The following is a 25,110-nucleotide window of genomic DNA, read 5'->3' as shown; positions in this document are numbered from 1 at the left end:
GCAACATGTTCAAGATGGAAAATTAGATTTGTGAAGAGTGAGTTGGTGCTCACAATTTCAACAGAGTTCGGGGGTTGGTGCTTCCAATGGGTTGGTGCTCACAAAACAAAGTTCGGGGGTTGGTGCTCCCAGTGGGTTGGTGCTCACAAAACAGAGTTCGGGGGTTGGTGCTTCCAGTGGGTTGGTGCTCACAAAACAGAGTTAGGGAGTTGGTGCTTCCAATGGGTTGGTGCTCACAAAATTGTAAAAAAACATAAATATATAGCATTCGTTTTTAGTGGTTTTCTCCCACATTGGGTTTCCACTTAAATCTTTGTGTTATTGTGTTCATATGCAAAATTATTTTTAGTGATTGATTCTATCATATAAAATATTGAATTGAAAAGTTTCATTATACTGATTCACCCACCCTCTCAGTATAACTGTGTGCTCTTCAATTATCTTACAGTTACTTACTCTATTATTAATTTACAGTTTACTACACAGACACTTATTAAAATTTAATTTATTACTATTATTACACAATACACTGTATTGTGTAATAATAGTAATAAATTACTAATAGTGGTGTGTCACTGTGTAATAATAATTAACTGTATCCACGATCTACAGTTACACACTACAATAGTGGTTTAAAAATAACAAAATTGAGATGTATCTAATTGATAATGGAGGCACCTACAATTAGCTTGATGAGAGATTTATCTCGATTTTGTAGTTTGGTACTTTGGCTGTGAGTCGTGACCATGCTAAATTGTCCAATTTTAATTTGTGTTCATCTTCAATTTATATTTATTGATCCATGTTTGGTCTCTTTTGATAGGTTTCTTTCGAATTTCTATAAAAGACAATGGCTTTTGCAACTAGAGGTGGTACAAGTAGAGGTGGTGGTAGAAAGAGGGATCCTATGTGGAAACATGGCACACCAGGTGCAGTGGCAGGAGAGGTTATTTGCAACCATTGCACGAAAACTATGACCGGTGGCATATACCGACTCAAAATTCACCTTGCACAAAACAGTGGACAAAATATTACAGTATGTGACAATTGTCCTGAAGAGGTTCAAAGGGAGGCAAAAGCAATACTTTCAGAATTTGACCAAAAGAAGGTAGAAAAAAAGAGGACAGCAGAGGCAATGGCAGCTCCAACGAGGAATATCAATTCTACAGAGTCAAAAAATATTGGGGTGGGCAGCAATACATCTGGTTTTTTCATTCCTCATAACACTCCTGGTGCACAACCTAGATTGTTAGGTACTTCATGGAATAAGGAAGTGTATCAGCAGACAAGAGCGGCAGTGGCTAGATTTTGGATTTACAACAATATTCCGTTTAGTATTATTGAGAGTCCATGCAAATGGTCAGTGGATTGACCATTTTTGGTAAGGGGTTCAAGTCCCCAAGTTGTTATGAGTTGAGTGGGCCATTATTGCAGGATGAGGTCCAAAACACATATCAGCTGGTGGAACAACAAAGGAGGAATTGGGAAAGGAATGGCTGCACCATTTTATCTGATGGGTGGACATATGGTAGGAATAGGACACTCATAAACTTTCTTTGCTTCAGGGGGACAGGTGGTATTTTTAAAATCGATTGATGCCTCAGATCAAGTGAAGAATGCAATAACCTTGTGCAACATGTTGGATGAGGTGGTGACCAAAGTGGGAGTGCAAAATGTTGTTCAAGTTGTGACCGATAATGCAACTGCATATGTGGCAGCAGGTAAACTTCTACAGGCTAGGCATCCGTCATTACTTTGGAGCCCTTGTGCTTCTCATTGCCTTGATTTACTTCTCAAGGACATAGGGAAACTTAGTTGGGTGAAGCATGTGGTTGAAGATGGAAGGGAAATCACAAAGTACATCTACAACCACACATGGGTCTTGGAGCTTATGAGACAACACATTGATGGTAAGGATCTTGTGCGTTCAGGAGTCACACGTTTTGCCACAAATTTCTTCAACTTACAAAGCATATTGCGTGCATTGCCCAACCTGAAGAGGATGTTTGTGAGTGAAAGATGGTTGCAAAGCCCTTATTGTAGGAAGCCTGAAGCAGAGAAGGTCGTGAAGGCCGTTTTTGATGATAGATTTGCCAAACTCATGGAGGAGATCATCAATGTAAGTGTTCAAAGTTCGAATTTCAATTGATGATATATTTTTCAATTTTCTAATATTACACATTGCTGATTTTTGTTAAATTTGTCATGTGTAGTTGTCAGAACCGTTGGTGAGGGTTCTACAGATGGTGGATGGGGATAAAAGCCCCATAGGGTATCCATATGAGGCCATGGATAAGGCCAAAGAGGCAATTCAGCACTTGTATGGATCAGAGAGGACTAAATATGAACCCATATGGCACATAATTGATCAACGGTGGAACCGACAACTCCACCAACATATCCATGCTGCTGCCTATTATTTGAACCCCAAGTTCTTTTACTCCCACAATTTCAAAATAGATCAAGGGGTTCAACTTGGCCTTGACACATGTATTCAGAGGTTGGTTCCTGATGAAAATATTCAAGACATCATTGTTGATGAGTTGCAGAGGTACAAGAAGGAAGATGGGCCATTGTTTTCTTCACCTATTGGTATTTGTAAGAGAGACACCCTGTTGCCAGGTAAAAAAAATGTGCTCTTAAATCTATTTTACGGTTTAACTTTACCATTTATTTCAATCTTTAAGTTTATAAAAATATTTACCAAGTTATAAATGCCAATTTGTATGCTTGCAGATCTGTGGTGGGAAGATTATGGTGCCACAACGCCTAATCTTCAAAAGCTTGCAATCCGCATATTATCTCAGCCTTGTAGTGCTTCTGGTTGTGAGCGCAACTGGAGTGTCTTTGAGGCCATTCACACAAAAAAGCGCAATAGGTTGACTCAGAAGCGCTTGAATGACCTTGTATATGTGCGGTACAACCTTCGACTGCATGAAAAGAGGGTACAAGGGAGCAATTCATATGACGCACTTGACATTGATGAGATTGATCCATACAAAGCGTATTGGATTGCTGAACCTGATGGTGCTACTGGTGATATTGATGTGGATGCATTTATCACTGACGCTCAGTTAGATGAGATGGAGAGGGAGGCAGTTGAATGGGCGATAGAGGTGGCAGAGCGTGAGGAGGCGGGAGATGAGTTTGTTGATCCAGAAGAGGCAGACTCATCACCGGTTGAGCAAAGTGATATACCAAAAAAACAAGTTCAAGTTCTAAATAGTAAATACGATTGAGTCAAATCCATATTGTAGAGCCTAGACCACAAAACAAACCAGTGAAGTTTGAATACATATTAAGTTCATGGTTTCATATCATTGAAAACTGCAAATCATAGATTGCGTTTGCGACTAAAGCTCAAAAAACTCTGTTGCCGCTGAGTGGGTGTTGAAGTAGATGGTGAGCTTTAGTCGCAAACGCAATCTATGATTTGCAATTTTCAATGATATGAAACCATGAACTTAATATGCATTCAAACTTCACTGGTTTGTTTTGTGGTCTAGGCTCTACAATATGGATTTGACTCAATCGTATTTACTATTTAGAACTTGAACTTGTTTTTTTGGTATATCACTTTGCTATATGCCATATGGTATGACTATGTATTTGACTCAAAGTCTCAAACTATGATTTATATATGATGGAAACCAGTAATATGCTATTGTGTTCTATAAATTTAGTGTATACATGTGTCTTTTTAGAATATTTAAAAAAATTATATATTTTCAAATGTTCGATAATTTTGCCGATTTATTGCCGATTTTTTCTCGATTCTCAATTTTTTTTTAATTTTCGGCCAAAAGATTTATTGTCGATTAAGATATTTACATCTTTGCTCACAAGTATATATTTATTATTTCAAATATATAAATTGTGTTTATGATTAAGAATATATATATTCTGTTTATAATATATAAATATAATATTAATTTATTTTTATTTGAATAATTTCGAAATATTATCATTAATGAATATTAATTAAATAATAATATTAAATATTAAATATTAAATAAATAAGTATTTAATAATTGTAATTAACCTTTCATTAATAAATATTATATTAATTAATAATAATTATTTCATTTAGGTTATATATATATAATGATCATGGGAGGGACATGACAATTAGCTCAATCACCATTATTCATGGCAGATTAGAAACAATACACGAGCAAGCCTTCACATCTCCAACACTTCAAATAAAAAAAGAAAAGTATAATTGTAAGATTTAAAAGTGCTGCTGGTGCCAGTGAAGCAAAAAAAAAATGGTTTTTGTCCAAGGATTGGTTGCTATAAACAAAAATAAACAATTGAATAAGAGAGGGGTGCATAAAGAAATGCTCACTGAATCAACCTCCCATTTTGCTTGTTGCTCAAAAAATTGTCGAACAATGTGAAATACAACCCATATAATGACACCAAACTAGTGTAGTGAAGCCAATATTGCATAATGAAATAAGATGGGAACAACAATATATTGTAGTAAACTAGCTGAGAGTAATTCAATAAAGCATATAGCTGTTGAAAGAAGCAGGATAAAATTATAGCGCAAAGCTTTTTAGGAAAAGATAAAGACAATAAAGCAAAAACAAATTCTAGAAGAGAGAATAAAGCAAATAAAGCAATGTAACAACAATATATTGTTTTACATGAATGAAGTTAACAGCAAACTTTTGCAAGATACAGCAGGGATTAGATTATTTTTTAAGAAACTTCCTCTTCTCTAAGCATATTATGGCTAATTGTAGCAAACAGATGATTGTTTATGAAAATTTGTGATCCGATTGACTCTTAACTTCATATTTTGAGGATTAGTTATCTCCACAATTGTGAGTGACTCAAATGAGAGAACTGCCTGTTCCATAAATTGGTTGTATCATAACAGATTTTTACTGTCTTTTTTCTAAGTTATCGAATTGTTAGATTTGCTTACCGATTCAGGGTACTGTATGTCCTGAAATCGGGTACGACTTGGAATCGGTGCGGAATTGAACAGGGTTTGACTTTTCAGGGTGTAAAATGTGTTCAAATTTTTTGGCCCAATCCCAAAGATTCCAACTATTGATGCAAATTTTGAATTTTTTTTCACTTTCAAATGCTGTAAAAAAAAAACCTAACCCATAAAAAAAATTGTTTTGTTTTCGTTTATTCTCATTTTTTGTGTCAGGGCTGATTGCTAAAAATGTGATTTCTCCATGTTGGTAAATGCCAATTTCAAAAAGAGGACGAAGTAGAAGGTCGAAGATAGAAAATGGAGGCACATACACTAGTGGTTTCTAGGTCGTGCAATTTTTGTTTTGTCCCAATCTCAAAAGCAAGGTTCAAATATTAAAATTAAAAGTCCCAAAGTTCTGAACATAAACTATTATAGAGTCGAATCTTTTTTTTTTCAGCTCAAAAATTGAAAATTAAAAAGTTTTTCCTTTTATTTTTGATGTTCGATGTTTCAAATTTATATTGTAATATATAAATTTATAATTTATTTAAATTTTTAATAGTTTTAACTTCTAAATTTTAATAATACTGTATAATTTTGTAATTACAAATTTATAATTTATAATATAATGAATATACTATTTATTTTTTGGTCGGCAATATATATCTTTTATTAATAGAAAGTGCATTACATTTCAGCTTTTCAAAGTATCAAAAAGCCTGCACAATCACTCTCCAAAACCCTACAACCAACCACCCCACCATTCCACCAGAATAGGCCTTCAACCAGTTGGCTTTCTTTAAAAATTGCCAACAATTACATTGTTTCAAAGGATTTCATACAAAAGTTTATCAAAATTGAAACCCAAAGCTAACAACGCAGTGCAGAATTATAGACTACGCGAAACCCAAGTTTCAGAAACGACAACATGGACATCATTTTAAACAGATATAGCAATTTCCATTAAAACACAGCAACTCAACATTACATCTACCATCATTTTGAGACCAAAAAGACAAAACAAAAAGGCACAGAGATCCCAAGACACCTTCCCCTCCAGAAACTAGGGCACGCTTGGAGCTTGTCCGCTCGGTCCTTCACCAACATTGTTCTACACTTCACCTCCCACAGCAGCTCTGGTGCATACAATCACCCTTTTCTTCTGCTTTAACCTCCACACACTAATTGTTTTCCTCTTGCCCTTGCGCCTTGCCCCTTGCATCCTTCATTGCAAATTCACCAATTTCCTTGCCCCGAGACTCCACCTCTTTATCCTTCAAGTAGAGTTGGAGAGAGTCCCAACCAATAGCTGCTTCCGCTTTGCACTCATCTCTATCAATCCCAAAGGACCAACGGATGAAGGGCACCAATTCCCTCAGTTCATGAATACTATCAATATCAAGCCCTTCACCCGCATCAAACCCTGCCCCAAGCATGGTCATATCCAACAACTCCATCAACCCACAAAACCAATCGCCCTCAACAAACTGTCGCAACACCTGGACCAAGACATCTTTCTATTCTATGAACTCCAAACACCAAGGCCATCACCATCGACACCACATCCACATTGGCTTTGTATTTATGCATTGTTTTGAGAAAGAATTCCCCCAGCAGCATCACCATTATTTGCAAAAACATTCATCACCAAACTTGAAAATACACTTAATTCTCTGTGCAGAGACATCACCCACAAATGCCAGATGCTGCCTATTGGTTTACAAAGTAAACATTGCCTCCATCCCTTTCAATGCCTCAGCAACCACCGCCACCAAATGCATCCAAAATTGGGCCCAAACACCTATAAATAATTCCCCATCACATCCCCACATTCTCGGCCTTACCAAATAATTAATGCATTTAAAGGCCCTGTTGTACACAGCCATCCACATCATCTACCTCTAGATCTTTGAAATCTTCAACATGAGTTTCGCCCACCACTGCAAATGATGTCGCCCACTTGGACAATACGTCAGCCACTTCATTGCCTCCCCTTCTCACATGTGAGATGGTATAGTTTCTAAACAAATTTAAATCATTTTTTATTTTGCAAATAAATTTATTTAAATACCATGCTTGAGCTTCACCTTTAATGATTGCATTAGTAATAATTTGTGAGTCACCTTCTAGATGTAGGTTTTGCACACCCAATTTAATCCCCCATTGAACAGCCAAAAGAGCCACTTTAGCCTCTGCCTCATTATTCGTACCTTCCGAGAGTTTTTGAGCTCCCATCACCAAAATATTCCCCCTCCAATCTCTGATCACAAACCCTGCACCTGATACTCCAGAATTAGCCTTTGAAGCACCATCGAAATTTACTTTATACCATCCTTGTTGAGGTACTTCCCACTTTACTGAAAGCCTAACATCACTAGTTGGATTCACCCGACAAGGCCCATAAACGAGCTAAATGAATATATTATTTATTAACATAATAATTCAATATATTGTAATATATATATTTATAATTTATTTAAATTTTTTCATAGTTTTAATTTTAAGTTTTACCTTTTAAATTTAAATTATATTTATAATTTGGAAATTTATTTTATAATATAAAGAATAAATTGTTTTGTAATAAATACTAATTTGTTGGCTCGTTCATGGGCTTTGTGGAGTTAATCTAATTGGGATCCTGAGATGTAAAGTGAAATGGGAGGCACCTCAACAAGGATGGTACAAAACAAACTTTGACGGAGCGTCAAAAGGAAACCCTAGAGTTTCAGGGGCAGGTTTTGTTATCAGAGATTGGCAAGGGAACATCTTGGTGATGAGAGCTCAAAAATTATCAGAAGGAACGAATAATGAAGCTACGACTAAAGCAGCATTATTGGCCATTCAATGGGGGATCAAATTGGGAATACAAAACCTACACCTAGAGGGTGACTCCCAAATAATTATCAATGCAATTATTAAAGGAGAAGCCCAAACTTGGTACTTGAATAAATTTATTTTCAGTATCACAAATGATTTAATTTTTTTCAGAAATTACACCATTTCACATGTGCAAAGGGAAGGTAATGAAGTGGCAGATGTACTTTCCAAGTGGGCGATATCATTTGGGGAATTGGATGAAACTCATGTGGAGAATTTTAGAGATTTGTCGGAGGATGACATGGGTGGAGATGTACAGATTGGCATTCAATTGCCATTATTATTTGGCATGGCCAAGAATGTTGTGATGGTGATGGAGAATTATTTATCGATATTTGGGCCCAATTTTGGTTGTATACGGAAGTGGTGGCTATTGAGGTGTTAACAAAGATGGAAGCAACTTTCACTCTTTACACCTCCAAACAACAGTTGGCGTTCATGGGTGACGTTACTGCAAAGCAAATTAAATGTATTTTCAAGTTTAGAGATGGAGCGTTAGTGTAGATTATGGAGACCCTGTTGGGTGAGTGTTTTCTAAAGACCATGCACAAGTATCGAACAAATGTGGATGTAGTCACAATGGTGATGGCATGGGGTTTGGAGTTGGGCGAGCAGAAGGATGTCTTAGTGCAGGTGTTGAGGGGGTGCTTTGAGGATGATTGGCTGTGTGGATTGATGGAATTGCTTGTTGCCATGCCTAGAGTGGGGTTTGATGTTGGTGAGGGTCTTGACTTTGATGGCATTCATAAATTGAGGGAGATGGTGCCTTTTATTTGGTGGCCTTTTGGGGTTGATTGGGATGCACGTCAAGCAGAAGCCTCAATAGGTTGGGATTCACTCAAGCTTTACCTGAAGGAAAGGGAGGTGCAGTCTCATGCTATTGGAGCTTTTGGACCTGTAATGAGGGAAGTGAAGGAGAAGGGCAAGAGGATGACGATGGAAGCGAGGAGGTTGAAGCAAAAAAAACGGTTGATGGCACTTGTTGGAGCTATGACGAAAGGAGTAGAGATGAACAATGCAGGTGAAGGTTCGAGCGGCCAAATTCACAATGTGCCCTAGCTCTAGGCTGGGGGGTTTTTTGAACGCTTTTTTTAAATTTTGTTTTACAATGTTGGCCCATTTTAAAGCTCGGCCCATTATGTAAAGATTTTGTAATGCTTTTAGTAGTCTAGATCTTCAGGTAGTGGTGGTGTTTGTGGTTTGTCTGTAGGCTCGAGGTGCACATTTTTTGTAATGTTGTTTGTAGCCCTTTGTCGTGTGATAATGTCGGCTCTTTTGAATCAAGCCAACTGGTTGGTGATGCGTTGTAAGGTTTAATGGCGGGGTGTAGTGTCTAGTGTGGGGGTTCAAAAGATGTCCACCTATATGGCTCAAGCGTTTTGCGAACTTCGAAAACTGTTATGTATTTATAGATCTTTTATTAACAAAATATACCTATTACCAACCCAAAAAAATTATTAATCTGTTAAATATTATATATAATAATTTAATTTGTATTTATTATGTTAATGTTTATAGTTTAATTTATATATAATAAAAGTAAATGTTTAATAAAAAATAATATATTTATTATTAATTTTATATTAATAAATTAATATTGTATTTAGGTTGCAAATATGTTTATATTTATTATTTGTATATGTCATTTATACAGACGTACCCAAATGCACACAACCACCTCCAAAAAAGTGTCATACCAATGTACCATACCATGGGCCCGTACTCATACTCGTACCCACTTCGGCAACTTAGCGACGAATGTTTCAAAATATGGATCATTGCATCTAATGGTAATGTACAATTGAAATCTTAAAGTTCATGGCTTTAGTAAAAATTAATGAAGCTAAAATGTTACTTGATACTCAACATAATTGTTGAACAATATCAACAGATCCTGCACAATGCTACAATCTATCATCAAAAGTATTTAGAAAGCCCTTAAAGTGCATGACTTGGACAATATCACTCTGCAAGGGATAACTGTAGGGAAACGTGTCATTAAAAACAATTTTATATTAATCAGGCATAGTCATTTGATGCACTAACTGGTAAAACATCCCAAATTTCAAATTAGCAACAAATTATTTGCTCTTGGCTATATCAACTATATATTCCACCTCTCATATTCTACATAATCTTAGCAATAATCTCAAAGTCTATTAATGCTCAAGTAGTATGTGTATCCTTCTAGTTTTTCTCCAATCAAGAATTACAAAACCTTACAGCTTAAATACTAACCTTAAAAAAAGCACCAAAAGACAACAGAAATTGTACCTGTTCATCAACTATGATAATAGAGATGCCACGTTCATCTTTTCCTCGTCTTCCAGCTCTGCCACTCATCTGTTAATTTTTTGAAAAAAAAAATGAAATTGTTTGGTGGTATACCAGATTCACTACTGCAATCCAAAAAGAAAAAGCAAACCTCCATAAAGTGGACAAGTGGACAAATGAGCATTTATGAGGTTTAAGTAAAGAAGCTACCATCTTGCCTTTGGAATGCTCTACCATATATAGCCTATTTTAGTGCTACAAGATCTTTTGAAATTTTAATAACAGAACCTGTATATATTCTCCAGAAGCCATCCAGCGATGGTTATCACCATCAAATTTTCTAAGCTGTGTAAACACCACAGTCTTTGCAGGCATATTCAGTCCCATTGCAAACTGTTCCACAATAACCAGAAAGCAATAAATCCTAATCATTTAAAAAAACAACAAAACCTACATACCAATCAAGAGATGAACAAGTTAAGTCTGCAGCAAATACATCAGTTGACACGTAAAATTATTTCAATAATTTTATTTTCAATAATTTTATGGTACAGCTTCAAGTCCTCCCAATATACAAGACACAATAGAATATATCCATAAAGAATTTAGATATACAACAAATCATGTGCACCTCATAGGCCTGAAGAAGAAAGAAATTCTCAAACTATAAATCTTACCGTTTCTGTAGCAAAAAGAGCTTTTACAAGACCTTCCTGAAAAAGAAGCTCAACCAACTCTTTAATAATTGGTAAAAGACCCGAATGATGTACTGCAATGCCCCTTCTCAGCATTGGAAGCATTAATTCCACAGCTGGAAGATTTCTGTCTTCCTCATTAAGGCATAGTATCGCATTTTGAAAAACTTGCTCCACATCTTGTTTCTCTTCCTCAGAATTGAAGTCAAGCTTAGACATTATAGAGAGAGCATGCTGTTCGCATTCACGGCGACTAAAACTGAAAATAATGACGGGCTGAAACTTCTTTTCCATAATCATCTGAAAATTTAAAATCATGCAGTATATCTCATATAGTTTCAAGAGACTAGCAATTAAAAAGAAAACAGTCAACAGCAAAAAAAGGTAAATTTCAACAAGCTCTTTTATTTATTAGCTTACCATGTAGGATCAAATATATTGTAACAACAGAGATATTGAACAGAAAAAGAAAGAATATAATGCTCAAAACCTCCCAATAAGTAAACACTCAATGGGACTAAATGCTCAGTACTTAACAATACCATAAACACTCCATGGCACTACTGAAAACTAAGTAATGTAAAGCTAAATACTGATCAGCACCATAAACATAAGGCAACTAAAAAAAATACAAAACAGACAGGGAGAAATTCATAAATGTCCACAATTGACCACAAAATCATCAACAACATCAGTAATTATATACATCTCATAATAAACAATGAGCATTCGTCAATACATCCATTGAATCTAAGCAATTGCACCTTGGTGTGCAATGGTTACGCAGAACAGGTGTGGAATGTCAAGTAGAGAAAATTTTGCTCTAATTTTGTATTCATTTGTGCTACATATGAGGTTAATTAGTAGAGAGAGATATAGGGGTAGAGATATATCAAGAGATAATAATGATATAGAGACAAACAGAGAGATGGAAGAAGAAATATGGAGAGATGGAGACAAAAAGGCAAAGATGTAGATATAGAAGTCTAGGAAGAGGAAGAGAGAGGGAGAGAGAGAGAGAGAGAGAGAAGGAGAGAGAGGGAGACATGTTTAGAGATAGAGGGGGAGAGAGGAAGATAGAGGTGGAGATGAATATAGAGTGAGAGAGGATGAGGGAGACAAATAGATAGAGGGATAGAGACAGATGGAGGGAGAGATAAAGATAGATATATGGAGATAGAGAGGGAGAGGTAGAGAGGAAGAGATAGAGAGATATAGAGGAAAAGAGAGAGGGAGAGGAGATAGAGAGAGTTAGAGATGGTAAGATAGAATGATAAAGAGATAGAAATATAAGCATATATAGAGAGAGGGGGAAGAGGGCAAGAGAGAGTGAGAGGGAGAGATAAAGAAATATTTATGGTAAGATAGAGTGATAGAGAGATATAAGGAGATATAGAGAGAGAGGGAGAGATAGAGAAAGATATACGACAAACAAATAGAGAGTTATAAAATGAGAGATAGAGAGATAAACATATGAAGAGGGATACAGAGAGAGGGAGAGAGAAAGGGAGACAGAGTTATATAGGAAGAGAAAAAGAGAGATAGAGATATATGGGAAGATGTCATGTCCCTAAACCAGATCGCAACACCTACTAATAGCAAACAAAGGGAATAATAACATAAAAAGGCCGACTCAATATCAAAATGAATAAAATCACACCAATTTACATTAGGGCTGACCTCTTTGGTATTCAAACTGAATTGAAATCTATAAATATATACTCAAGGCTGACTCCCCCTTGAAGTAATAACAAAGGATGTACATTTTGTTGAGACATGGACCAGCTAGGACTCGAACCTAGGACCTTCCATACGTTGCTGGAGTGCTCTACCACTGAGCTACTGGCCCCTCTTGGACCAGTCCATCGTCGGTCCGGGTGTGCTTATTTCCAACACCAACACCCCCCCTTAAGCCACACCTCTCGTGTGCTTGGGGTTCCTAGCCTGGACCTGGCTCTGATACCATGTTGAGACATGGACCAGCTAGGACTGCAACCTAGGACCTTCCATACGCTGCTGGGGTGCTCTACCACTGAGCTACTGGCCCCTCTTGGACCAGTCCATCGTCGGTACAGGTGTGGCTTATTTCCAACACAAACACATTTAAGAGGTAGATAGGTGTGAATCCTCCATGCAAGAATCTCATTTTTAGTAAGGAGTAGCGACAAAGTTTAAAGGAAGGAGCAGTGACTAGGCTAAGAATTCAGCAATATTTATATAATAATTTAAGGCAGACAAAGTCTCGTTTAAGTCAGCGATCAGTGAAGAGGTATCTCCTTTCAAAGAATAAGAAGACCCTTGGTAAAGTCACACCCCTACATGTCCCTTAAGGGATATAAGAGGAGAGTCTCCCATTGGAGAAGGGGCATCAAGGAACTACTAAGCATTCAATCAGAAAGGAAGCAGTTCTGACCTGATCTGGAAATAGACAGAGCAAAAATAAGATTAAATACCAATAAAAGGGCATCGATCAGATCAGATTGGAAATTAATAATAAATTAAGTATACAGCAGTTTGAACGCATGTAATGTCCCCTTTTGGGAGGACACTAACTCTTGCCTACTATACTTGTAGAGTTATTGCAGGTTATGTATTTTCTGTCTGCTGTGATAATTTGTACAGATTCAATTCGATGTTGTTTCCTCTTTAAAGCTGAATGCTGCTCTCTTGGATGAGTGCTATTGCTGAATGCTTCAATCTATATTTGATTCCTGAAGATTCTTTCCTCTCTTAGGATAATTGATATTAATTGTATCGGTTTCCTCCATTGATTGATAAGTCCCATTCAATGCTTCAAATGAATTCTAATTTATACTTTATTGGTGGAAGGGTCACCACCTTTCATAAGAATTGAGTCACCACTTTTCATTGTTGCCCTTGAGAATAATATATTATTCTCCTAATTGATCTCCCTTTATTTAATCTCCTCCTCAAATGAAAACTTCTCCCCTTTATATCCTCCAGTGTGAAGGAGTCACACCTCTTCGTAATGGTCACAACGTTTCACAATTACTACCCTTCAAAAGGGTCACAACCCTTCATCATTGCTGCCCTTCAAAAGGGTCACAACCCTTCATCATTGCTGCCCCTTTGAAAGAGTCACTTCTGTATCTTCTTCCCATTAATGCTTCCTTGATTCTTTTGCTGCTTTCTTTCTTCCTTCATCCCTTTTCTCCCCAAATGAAGTTCTCTTCCCTCCCTTTTATATCAAATGTTTGAGGTAGTCACAATTTTTCATTTCATGCCTTTTGACCATTTATTAAACTTAGCTAAAGTTTAACTATATTAAATTTTATTTTTATTCTTTTATATTTTAATTTATTATTGTTATTTATTAATAAATCCTATTTCAACAAGGGGACATTACAACATATATTGTAGGTTTGGTATGAGTTCTTATACATAGCATAGTGAATATTATTTATATCTGCTTATTGCTGATTAATAATATGTTGTTGTTTATGACTGATATACATACATGCATACATATGTGTGTATGTGTGTATGTATGTATGTATGATAGGGGCATTGAGTTCTCTCCTAAGTACGCCACCTCGTTATGGTGACTGAATGGTCCCATGAGGCCAAGGGGGCACAAGGAGTGTTGCCCTTGGGCTTAGGATGGAAGCATTCTAGGGACACCTACTATAGTCATCCCGACTTCCCTATCATGATTGACCATGGGATTAAGGAATTCAGATCATAGGGAGGAAGATAAAGGAAGGATGGTGAGGGGAACGGCTACGGGAATCCTCACTAGGTACGCCACCTCATGGTGGTGATCGAATGGTCCCATGAGGCCAAGAGGGATATAATATCGGCTCTTGGGCCTAGGGTAGAGGAACATTCAAGCACTCTAACATACCCTTTATCTTAGCCTCCCTATGGTTGAGTTATATCATTAAGTTATGCCTATCTTATAATCAGGTTAATGTTCCTAAACCCTAGTAACAAGATCTATGTTTTGCTTACTATTTGTAACAAAAGATTTGTTTAATTATGTTTTCAATAATTATCTAACATGTTTGCAAGACCTCGATTTGGGTGATCTATGTTGGTACATAACCCTATTCCACCTCCCACTTGCTTGGAAATTTGATTTTAGGGCAAAACTAGGGCATTTAATAAAAAGGGGCATTACAGAAGAGAAAGGGAGACAGTGATAGAGATAAAGAGGTAGATAGGGGATAGGGAGGTAATGAGGGAGGGAGAGATGGAGGAAGACATAGGTAGTGAAGGAGAGAAAAGGAGATAGGTAGTGAAGGAGAGAGGGAGATATAAAGAGGAAGGGAGAGAAAAGGAGATAGGTAGTGAAGGTGAGAGGTAGAGAGATATGTAGAGGGGGAGAGAGAAGACGAGGAGAGAGGATGTAATGTTCCCCTATTGGGACTTTACTTGTTTATCCTAAATTTCTCAACTAAGGTTTTGGATTCAGCTTAGAAATAGGAGTTAAATTGTCTCTTGACTTAGAACCACACGATCTATTGTATGGAATTGCTATATGTGTTTGTGTGTATGTGTATGTATGTGTATATGTGTATATGTATATATGTCTATACATATGTATATGTATGTGTATGTGTATATATGTATACATGTATATGTGTGTGTGTATTCCACGACCGTTGGGGACGGGGGGGCGCGGGGATGGGTTTCAGAGACAGGGGGGACAAAAGGGCCTAAATTTGGGGATAGCGGGGGGACGACGAGGGGTGCCGCTGATATACATATAGTACTTGAAAAACTAGTTATGAAAAGATGTATAAGTATTATTTTTCAAATGAAACTATGGCAAATTAATAAAATTAAAAATAGCAAACTTGCAAATACTAAGATTTCTTATATACTAAATAAAATTTAACAAATGAAATTGTCAAATTGGAGATTTCTATTATATTGAAAAAATGATTTATGATCATGATTCTTCATTGGCTTATCAGTTATTACTTGCTTAGAATTAGAGTTTGATGGGGGTTTGGGGGTAACACCAAAACGAGGTTGAGGGTAGCACCCTTGGCAAGGATCTAGGTAAGAGAGAGAGATGTAGAGATAGGTCTAGATCTTGGGGGAAGGAGAAGAGAGTGAGATAGTGAGAGGTAGAGAGAGGGGTTAGAGGAAGATTGATAGGTAGAGAGATAGGCCTAGAGTTGAAGGGAGACAAAAAGAGTGAGATAGAGAGAGCGAACATAATACTGATAGGAGGTTGTTGATAACTGAAATTTGACTAAGTCTGAAAATTTTTTAATCTTCTTAAACCTAGAATGTGCATTATAACTCCTATGTTGTTTGTAACTAGGAAAGAGGGTTCGGATTGCCCTAAGGCAACATCCGAACCCTTATCGGATTAGGTCCTTCCCTTAAAGGTAATGTGGAGGACCAGTCCTAAAAGGGGTAACGTGCCCCTAATTAAAGACCAGCCCCATATTTACCACGCCACACTAATTCAACTTGGCGCCAAAATGCATTCATTCAACAAAGCCAACTTAGGAATTATATGGGTTAAATATTCATATAAATAAAGATCAATTGCAAAATACAATTCACTCATTCCTTCTCATGTAACATGCGAAATTCTTCTGCAACCAAATGTGCGAAATTTAGAAGAGAATTGGGCGAATTTGTTCAAGAAGATCAAAGGCATTTGGTGTTCCTAATTTCGATTATAGAGCAGACTTGATGCAGACCTGGTGTAATTAGAAGGGCAGATCTGATATGATAATAGGGAGCAGATCTGAAGAGTCAAGCTAAGTATTGTATTGATGCAATTAAGATTGAATACATAATCTGACCTGTGGGTCTTTAGTGCTGGGTTTTTCCTCCTTGGACGTTTTCCCAGGGTATTTGTGTTGGTCTCTTGTTCACTTGTTTTCATTCTTGCATTTACTTGTTTATAGTTTACTTAATGTTAGCAAACAATTAAATACTGGAAATCTGATTACTGATCTGGGTAACAAATTAACATCCTAGAGTTCTGAAACCACTCTCAAAGATCCTGTCAATACATAAATGAAACATAACTTAAAATATAAGAAAGAAAAAAGACATTGAAATGTGACTGAGCCAGTCTCATTCTCTTCATCAGATATATACAATAACATTTGAGTATAAGAAAGGAAAAAGACATATTGAAATGTGACTTATACTTAAATGTTTTATTTCATGTATATATCTGATGAAGAGAATGAGACTGGGTTGAAGATAAGGATGCCATTTTCACAAATTTTCCAACATTTTTGCTTAGGGTTCGAATTTCTAAGTTGGGGCTATGGGAGACTCCTAAGAGTCCCCAAGATGTCCCGAAGACGTTTACACATCCCCGGCATCTCCAGACATCCCGATGGCGGTGGTGGCATGGTGGGGGGACGGCAAGGGAGGCCCCATCCCCATCCCCCCGTCTTGGAGACGTCCCTATCTCGGAGACACGTGGGTTTTTTTGGGGGGGACGCATCCTCGTGGTTCACTGCTATATATAAGCAGTTATACTGATCCCTGGGTTTGATCTTGGATTCACCTACTGATTGCTTGTTCTCGGTGATGCTGATTGCTTCCCTCTCTCTTTTTCTGCAGATGTTTAAGTCTGTTGATATTCTTCTCAGAGACTGATTGCTTCACAAAATAATCAACAAGCTAATATGTTTAAACAGATAGACATCCTACCAAAAATGCTTGTACAAAGTAACATACTACAGTGGCATGGTTATAACTGTGGAGGATAATGAACTTTTTGCAGAGATCTAACTCAGTACAGATTACATCACTTCCTAAGAGTATGCAGAAAGAAAAGTTACTCCTCTAGCCCCGCAATGGTAACATTAAGATAAATACAAATGAGTCTGATGCTCTTTTTTGCACACTATTGGTCACCATGCAGTATGGAATACTACAAAGCCAGTCTTTGAAGAGCAATAGGATATTTCTAGTAATCTTACTGACAGGATTCTACACTCACCCTAACCTACATCCCAAGAAACGCAATGCATGCCCAATAAATTACACCACTAGTGAAATGCTACCACCGGTTACTTTTGTATCCATGTTATTAGCCATTTCATACTCAAGCAAAGCTCATAGGTAAGTTTCAGATCTAGATTTCTAAGGGTCTGAGAAACTCAAAGATGTCCACCTCAAAAATTGAAACTACACCAACAAGCTTCCTTCAAATAAAAAACTTACCTTCACAATTCTGTATATGTCTCCCCCAGGAGCTTTCGCAGGCTTTGCACCCTTTGACCCACCTTTGGCATTGCCATGCAAACCGAGACCATTCTTTGCTGGTGCCAATCCATCATCCATTATTTTCTTGGGGAACACCTCCTGCAATTTCATAAAATTATCTTCCCTAAACTGTTCCTTCTCATCCACCACAAGATACAGACCTGAGCCAAGAAAGTTTTCAAGGGAAGATAAACTTCTTATAAGTACAAAAATGTTGGCAAATCCTTCCTTTACAGAAAAGATATACATGTACTGCTTAAGCAGAAAAAATAAAATGAGGTATAATAATATTTGAACATAACATATTTTTGTTTTAATAAGCTGAATAATTATTTGAGGGAAAGCATAGAACTTGTAATCAGTGTTGTAAGGCTTTCACAGTCCATAATGATAATAAATGCTCCTGGAAAAGGCCTCTGATAAACTATTTAAATACATCAAATTTTTCCAATCACACTTCATCTTCAAGATGGATCCAAAACATTGACTTTTCAAATATTGATCAAGTCTTTTCTGAAGCTTTTCTCTATTAAAAAGTATGACTCTGTTAACTCTTATGGAATGTTTTATACCAAAACAAATTGTGAAAGTTTTCTAATCTGAAAAATCACTAATAGCATGGTCCCGTGTGGCTGCTGACTGTTTCTTTTTGGCAGTCTCGTGTAATTTTGTAATAAGCACCGTTCCTGATTTGGAATCTTCTCCTAAAATAGTGGAGCAGCAAGAGTTTAGGATAAGGAAGTTCGGCTGTTGATGGAAGAGGAGTTGAATTTGCACAGCTACTGTTCGAACATAAATTTGTCACATGGCTGCATATTTTGTCTTCCCTTCCTCATTATTTTCCGTTTAAATTTTACCTCCAAAATTTAGGAAATAAAAAATAATCTGACAACTATTTGAAATGAAACGGAAAAAAAAAGATCGAACCACTTGCCCCCAGCTACTTATATTTTAAAAAGCAATGACTGCTCAAAACTGCATGTGACCCTGCTGAAACTAATTATGTTTATTATTGAATTTAACAAAATTTTACCAACTTGAAAAAAAAATGACTCTGGACGATACTCTGACCTGAACCACCGATAGGAAAGGCATAATGCTGAAGCGGAGTTGGCCTGAAATCAGTGTAGACGACGTGACAAGGCTGAGAGTGTAATTTACAAATCCACTCTGCAAATTCTGTGGCGTTAGACATGGTAGCGGACAGAAACACCATTTTAATTGCAGGGGGCAAGAAAATTATACTTTCTTCCCACACAACGCCGCGCTCCCTGTCTTTCATGTAGTGAATTTCATCAAAAATAACCCAAGCGACCTCCTTAAGAAGCTCGGAACCCCTATACAACATCCCTCTGAGAATCTCAGTCGTCATGACAAGACACGTGGCATTGGGAGACAAACTGACATCACCCGTCATTAACCCAACATCCGAGAACTCTTGACTGAGCTCCCTGTACTTCTGGTTACTTAGGGCTTTCAAAGGGGAAGTATAAATTACTCTCTGCTTGTCTCTGAAGGCCATGGCGATAGCATATTCCGCTACAGCAGTTTTCCCTGCGGAAGTATGGGCGGAAACCAGCACCGACTCGTTGCGCTCAAGACATGCCACGGATACCTGCTGGAAGGGGTCCAGTGTAAAGGGGTAGGTTTTCGCCATGGGACCCTTGTATGAGGGATCCGAAATGCTACCATGGAGGGTTTCGTCAACTGTGGAAACATAGCCCGAGGGTATTGCCACCTCGTGAATGCAAGTTCGAACCAGGTTGCGGCGTTTTGGATCGGCTTGCACAGCCTCACCGGGAACATCGCCCCCTTCATGACTTGTGTTGCTCTTGCCGTCGACATTTTCTTCGGCCTTTCGTTTACCTAGAGTTGGAGAATCCTCCATTTTTTCTTGCTTTGTTTAAAAGTTCCTAATAATTCGTCAAAGGAATGAGCTAATGTTTATAAATAGTTCCCTTACGCTGAGGCGTTCCTGTTAGTGGAATTTCCAACTGTGCATATACTCTGAATCTTCAGTGCATATACTGCAAACCAAAAAAACGCACCATCTATATTACAGATAGTCGTTGTTGCGAGATTCGAAGCTATTTAGTCTCCGCGCAAATTACCAACTGTATGCAACCAGCATACACAGTTTATATATCCTGCTAACCCTCACTGTGAATATACTTAAAACCCTAAGTGTAAGTGGTCCGAAAGGGCGCGGATGACTATATTTCGAATGGGGATTTTATTTGAATAGGTGAGTAGCTATTTGTGTCACTGAAGTTTTTTTTGTTTTGATCGGAGTGCAGACAAGCAAGCTGATGGTGGCCATTCTTTCACTTTTGGAGTGTATATATGACAATCTAAAAACTAGAAACAATAATTGGAAGATCAAGGGTCACAACTTAGAAATTCACTTTAAATAACAATGGAAGACCAAGAGTCACAACTTATAATTCTACACAAAAATGTCCCTCATGGAAGTTGAACATGGGTCTCCACATTGAAAACTCAATGCTTGAACCAACTAAACTCAACCCCTTAGACAACATCCTATATTTTAATATTAAGGCTTCCATCTAATGAGAGGTGCAATGGGTACACGGATAGTAATATATGGTTGTATTTGGTTGTATTTGATAGTTGTATAAAATATTTGTGTGATCGTTGACTTTGTGGAATGTTGGCCAACAAAATCAATAAGAATTATGTAATGCACTATATGTTTTCAAAACAGTTGTCAACAACTTGTGTAGTTAAAAGATTTCAACAAAATTATTATATTAAAAAATTTAATAATTATGTGATTTTATGTGAAAACAAATGTCAATTTTCAGAAAACCTTTTTGAGTATTAAATAAATCTGTAAAGATTTACATGCCACAAATTTTGAACGGATATCATTATAGAAATATGTAAGAATATAACCAATATCCAATAGTTCTTACATATAGCTTTTTTCTATCTTAGAGAGATCGTTGTTGTAGTCTTGCTTCTTCTTTCTTCTTGATGATGGTATATGGATTGTTTTGCATTCTAGAGTATCTCTCGAAGGAGAATGCAGGTTCTATACGAAGATCGTCTAGCGATTTAACTTTGGATATGGTTGTGAATGTCAAGCCCTACCTTTCAATTGCTCATATATCAATTGTTGCCTTCTGCAGTGTTGAGCCTTTGGATTTGTGGATTGTTATAGCCCATGTCATCTTAAGTGGGACGTGTCTTATGTTTCCTAGTGATATTGGTGTTATTGGTACAACTTTTGGATCTATCGGATTCCATGGTGGCCTAGTGTAGTTATCAATTCTTGTTATAGCATGTGTTGGAATATCTGGTGGATTGGACCCATATTGATACACAATGTCGAGTACTTCACCCAAGGCTTGATTTGGTCCATATGTTTGTTGTTAGCATTATTCGTTGGCCTTTGCATAATAGAACTTGTTTTTCGAGTTGTTCATCCTCAGATTCAGCATTTGTTTGACTTCGAACATTTGCCGCTTTTCTAATTGCAACTGGACGATTCAATTTTCATAACATCTTTTTGTTATGGCACCTTACCAAGTCATTTGTAGGAAATAGGTGTATTGATTTCTTAAATTATTCATTGTGACTGGGTGTAAGTTCCTTGCTTGTGTGTGACATCAACAATTGTCAATCATCTTGTTTTGGTTGTGCATTTCGTATGTTGGTAAGAATCTATCTAAATCCTGCTTGTGTTGGATCTCCACCTTGTTGGCGAAAAATTGTTTGTAAGCTTACGGTCGTCGTAAATAGGTTTCATGATGCTATGGCACTTCAGTGTGAAGTGTAGATAGGCTTGTCCATTACAGGCGGTAATTGTGCATGGTCATCGATCATATTCATGGATATCCCTTCGAATGGTAAATGTTATCTATTTGGGAAAGCTTCACGTAACCTCGTGTCTATTTGTATAAGTAGTTTTGGTCCTATAAATCTCATCTCATCAATGAGAATGTATCGTATACACTTCATGTCTTCTTGAAATGTGGTCAATGACTAGCCTTGTAATGGGTGCATATATTTAATAGGGATTTTGAGTGTTGAGTGTATTGTTGTTGTGTTTATGTTAAATGTTGCAATTCTTGTTGGTGCCAATATAAGGATTTGGCAGCTTTGGGGAGTGTCTCCTTGAAGTGCATTCCTTATACAACTAATTAGGTAAAATTTCTCTGTCCATGTTGTTCCTTAGATAATCATATATAATGCTTCATTTGAAAGCCCGTTATTATGATTCGTGATTATTGCCAACACTAGTTTTTGCTCCTGATGATAAGGTATATTTAGGTACATTGCGGGACTGGTATAGGTCCATCTAGGCAATGATTTTTTGCCACGATAATGAATTCTGATGCCATATCATGTAGATCATGCGGCACTGTAATTTCATCTCATTTGTAGTTGCGATCAAAGTCACACATGTCGAGCATTTCATTTTCATCTAGGTTAAGATGACTTGTTGTTCCCATTCGTGAGAGTAATTCCCATTCTTGCATTTCCAATACATTCCATGTGTTTATATCATCTTCACTATCTTCTTCTTGTTCAGTATCGGGTTCCACTTCGGTGGTACGGTTTACGTGCCATGCATCATACTTATTTCTATTCATTTGATTCCAATTTGTGATTATTCTCTTCCTGTCAAGGCCTATGTCTTGTTATATGTTCTGAAAGTGTTTGTATAGGAGTGACTCACCCCAGCAAAAAATTTCAAAGTATTCTGAATCTTGCTTTGGAATGTTGTAGAATTTTGGGAAAACATTCACAGTGGCCTTTATTGTTCTTTGTTTCCATTTGCAGCCTTTATGAGTCGTTGCATAGGAGTAAGATCTTGTAGATTCTAATAGTGGTATGGTTTCCAATTATGTTGGGCAATCCATATAAGAATCTAGGTAACTGATTTCCAACCTTCTTTCTTTCCCTTTTGTTCTTAGTCGGTGTAGCACTTTTCGTCCAACATTCAAGGTTGTGAAAGTTTTGTTACACACAACAAGGGGGAATTTCTAGAGCATATGGCATGTTTCTTGTGCACCAACATCGCGTTCTACCAAAAGTTTTGTTATAAATTTTTCATATACGGTCACTGCAACATCTTATGTCCGTTGGCTCGTGGATATTCTTATTAGCATCTTTTTGCAACTCTCTGAGGTCCTCTCTGCTTTTGATGCATATTTGGCAATGCATTTTAAGACAAGTTGTAGCGACACAATAGGTTGGCAATCTATATTGGCTCTCCATATTGAGATCATTTTTGGACTGTGTATATTTAGTTGATCATCATTTCTTGCAGGTTTATACTCCTTTTGTGTCAGTGTTATCACGTGATAATGTGGAGCTTTCTTGCTCTTTCCACAAAGCTTTGTATTGACAATCTAGTTTTTTCCCTTTTCTGTGTAAGCATGCTCCCTCTATGCATTTTGTGTGTCGTTGGACTCAATTAATTATGTTTTCATAGTCATTTGAGGTGTTCACAACCAATATTTCAGACGTATTTAGTAGGCATGGATCATCATGGAGAGAGTGATGTATTGTATTAAATATGATCAATGCATCTCGTGGGTTCCAAGAGTTGACATGCTGGTCAAAGAATGTTCTTTCCTTTTCAACCTCCTCATTATTTTCCCAATCAAGATTGTCCATGTCTGGTGCATCTTGGAGCCAAAGGAATCCATGTAAGTGGGTCATTCCTCGATGTTGCCATTCATATTCTATACAAGTAGTCTTTTGCATTCAGGAGTTTCTCGATGACCTCTTCGTGGAAGATAGTAAATCGTTGATGCAAGTATAATGATGTTGTATGTGGGTTATTGATCACATTTTATTGATGGTGCTTGTTTGATTTCATTGTTAAAGTCATGTCATCTATGAGTAGTTGTTGCAAATTTGGCCACTTTGTGTCAGCTGCACTTTGTGTGAAGAACAGTGTGGGTGATCCTATTTGGTTAATCATGTTGGATAATTCAAGTGACACTTGTTCCAATATGGCCTCGTCCCTCTCATTGATGACCCAAAATGCATAAGCTCTTCATCTAGTTGTGTGTCTGGGAGAGTTTTGAGGTGTGCACGTAGGTTTTCAATAGTGGCTGGTATGTTTTCTTCTACATATTTTTTTAATGGAAATTGTTGCAAGTCGTTGACTGCAATGTCGCATCATAAGATTGAATACAAAATATTGAAACCTTGGATGCCTTCCAAACCTTTGGTCATGAAACCTTATTAGGTGTGATACATACTCATGCATTTTTACCTCTTTTAATCGTGGTTGGGGTTGTAGAGAAGTACCATTTGGAAAAAGTGTAGGGAACTCTATGTCAAGTAAGCCCTTAGTATTATATTCGTTAATTGGAGGCGTGTCAATTGTAGGCCAAGCAATACTTTCACTTACACTATCTTCAAGCTCCAATGATTGCTTCATGATTTCAAGTTCACGGTATCTGTTTGATAATTTAGCCACAAAGGATGATGTGCTCGTTGTATCATTTTTGGCTTGTTCACCATCACTCTCATCACCAGTATTTAGCTCCATAAATTCATTATTAGTTTCAATGGTATGTAATATGCCATAAATATGTGTTCTTCTTTCAAGGAGTTCTAACAAGCGATCATCATTGATTACAACATCTTTATAGTGCGAATCATTTCTAACTTTATATTCCAATGCATCTCTAACATGTGATCTCCTCATGTAGCAATCATAGCATTGACCTTGAGTATTTAGTCACAATATTATAAGTACATCTAAGTCCAAAACTCTTTGTGGAAGCTCCTTTGCTATACTTTTATGTCTTGTGGGAAGCTAAATGTGTGTCCACTATACCTGTATTGACCTCCAATAGTATGGCTCACTTGCAAGCTAGGATTTACTCTAGCAATAAGCATCTCTTCTATCTGAGTTAGCTTTTTTAGGACTACTGGCTGCTCTCTAGGGTCCATGTTATTGGCTAGTGAGAAGCGATGCATGCCTTTTTCATTAAAGCACCTTCGACAAGTGGTGGCAGGTTTTGACGAATAAAAGAGAATGCATGGGTAGGACTCCTTACACGCACTGCATGTTTGTAGGCTAGCTACTATGTCTATTATTTGACGAAATCTCTTCAATGC

General features: G+C 37.2%; 1 protein-coding gene across 2 annotated transcripts in view; it reads right to left on the bottom strand.

Moving 5' to 3' along the window:
• Window positions 1-20,328, bottom strand: part of LOC131029046 (DExH-box ATP-dependent RNA helicase DExH10) — a 119,731-nt gene extending 99,403 nt beyond the window's left edge. The window contains exons 1-5 of one of the 2 annotated variants that reach the window (XM_057959444.2): window positions 19,072-20,328; window positions 17,959-18,161; window positions 10,768-11,085; window positions 10,379-10,483; window positions 10,091-10,159 (exon numbers count right to left, since the gene is read on the bottom strand). In XM_057959444.2, the coding sequence (XP_057815427.1) occupies window positions 10,091-10,159; window positions 10,379-10,483; window positions 10,768-11,085; window positions 17,959-18,161; window positions 19,072-19,888 (1,512 nt within the window). In that variant the 5' untranslated portion in view covers window positions 19,889-20,328. The remainder of the gene's footprint in view (window positions 1-10,090; window positions 10,160-10,378; window positions 10,484-10,767; window positions 11,086-17,958; window positions 18,162-19,071) is intronic. The other variant, XM_057959443.2, reaches the window with a different exon arrangement.
• Between the last annotated feature and the right edge of the window lie 4,782 nt (window positions 20,329-25,110).

Source organism: Cryptomeria japonica, chromosome 2 (genome assembly GCF_030272615.1).
Source record: "Cryptomeria japonica chromosome 2, Sugi_1.0, whole genome shotgun sequence".
NCBI classification, from domain to species: Eukaryota; Viridiplantae; Streptophyta; class Pinopsida; order Cupressales; family Cupressaceae; genus Cryptomeria; species Cryptomeria japonica.
Note: the sequence above shows the minus strand (reverse complement) of the source record. Positions and strands in the feature narration are given on the sequence as shown.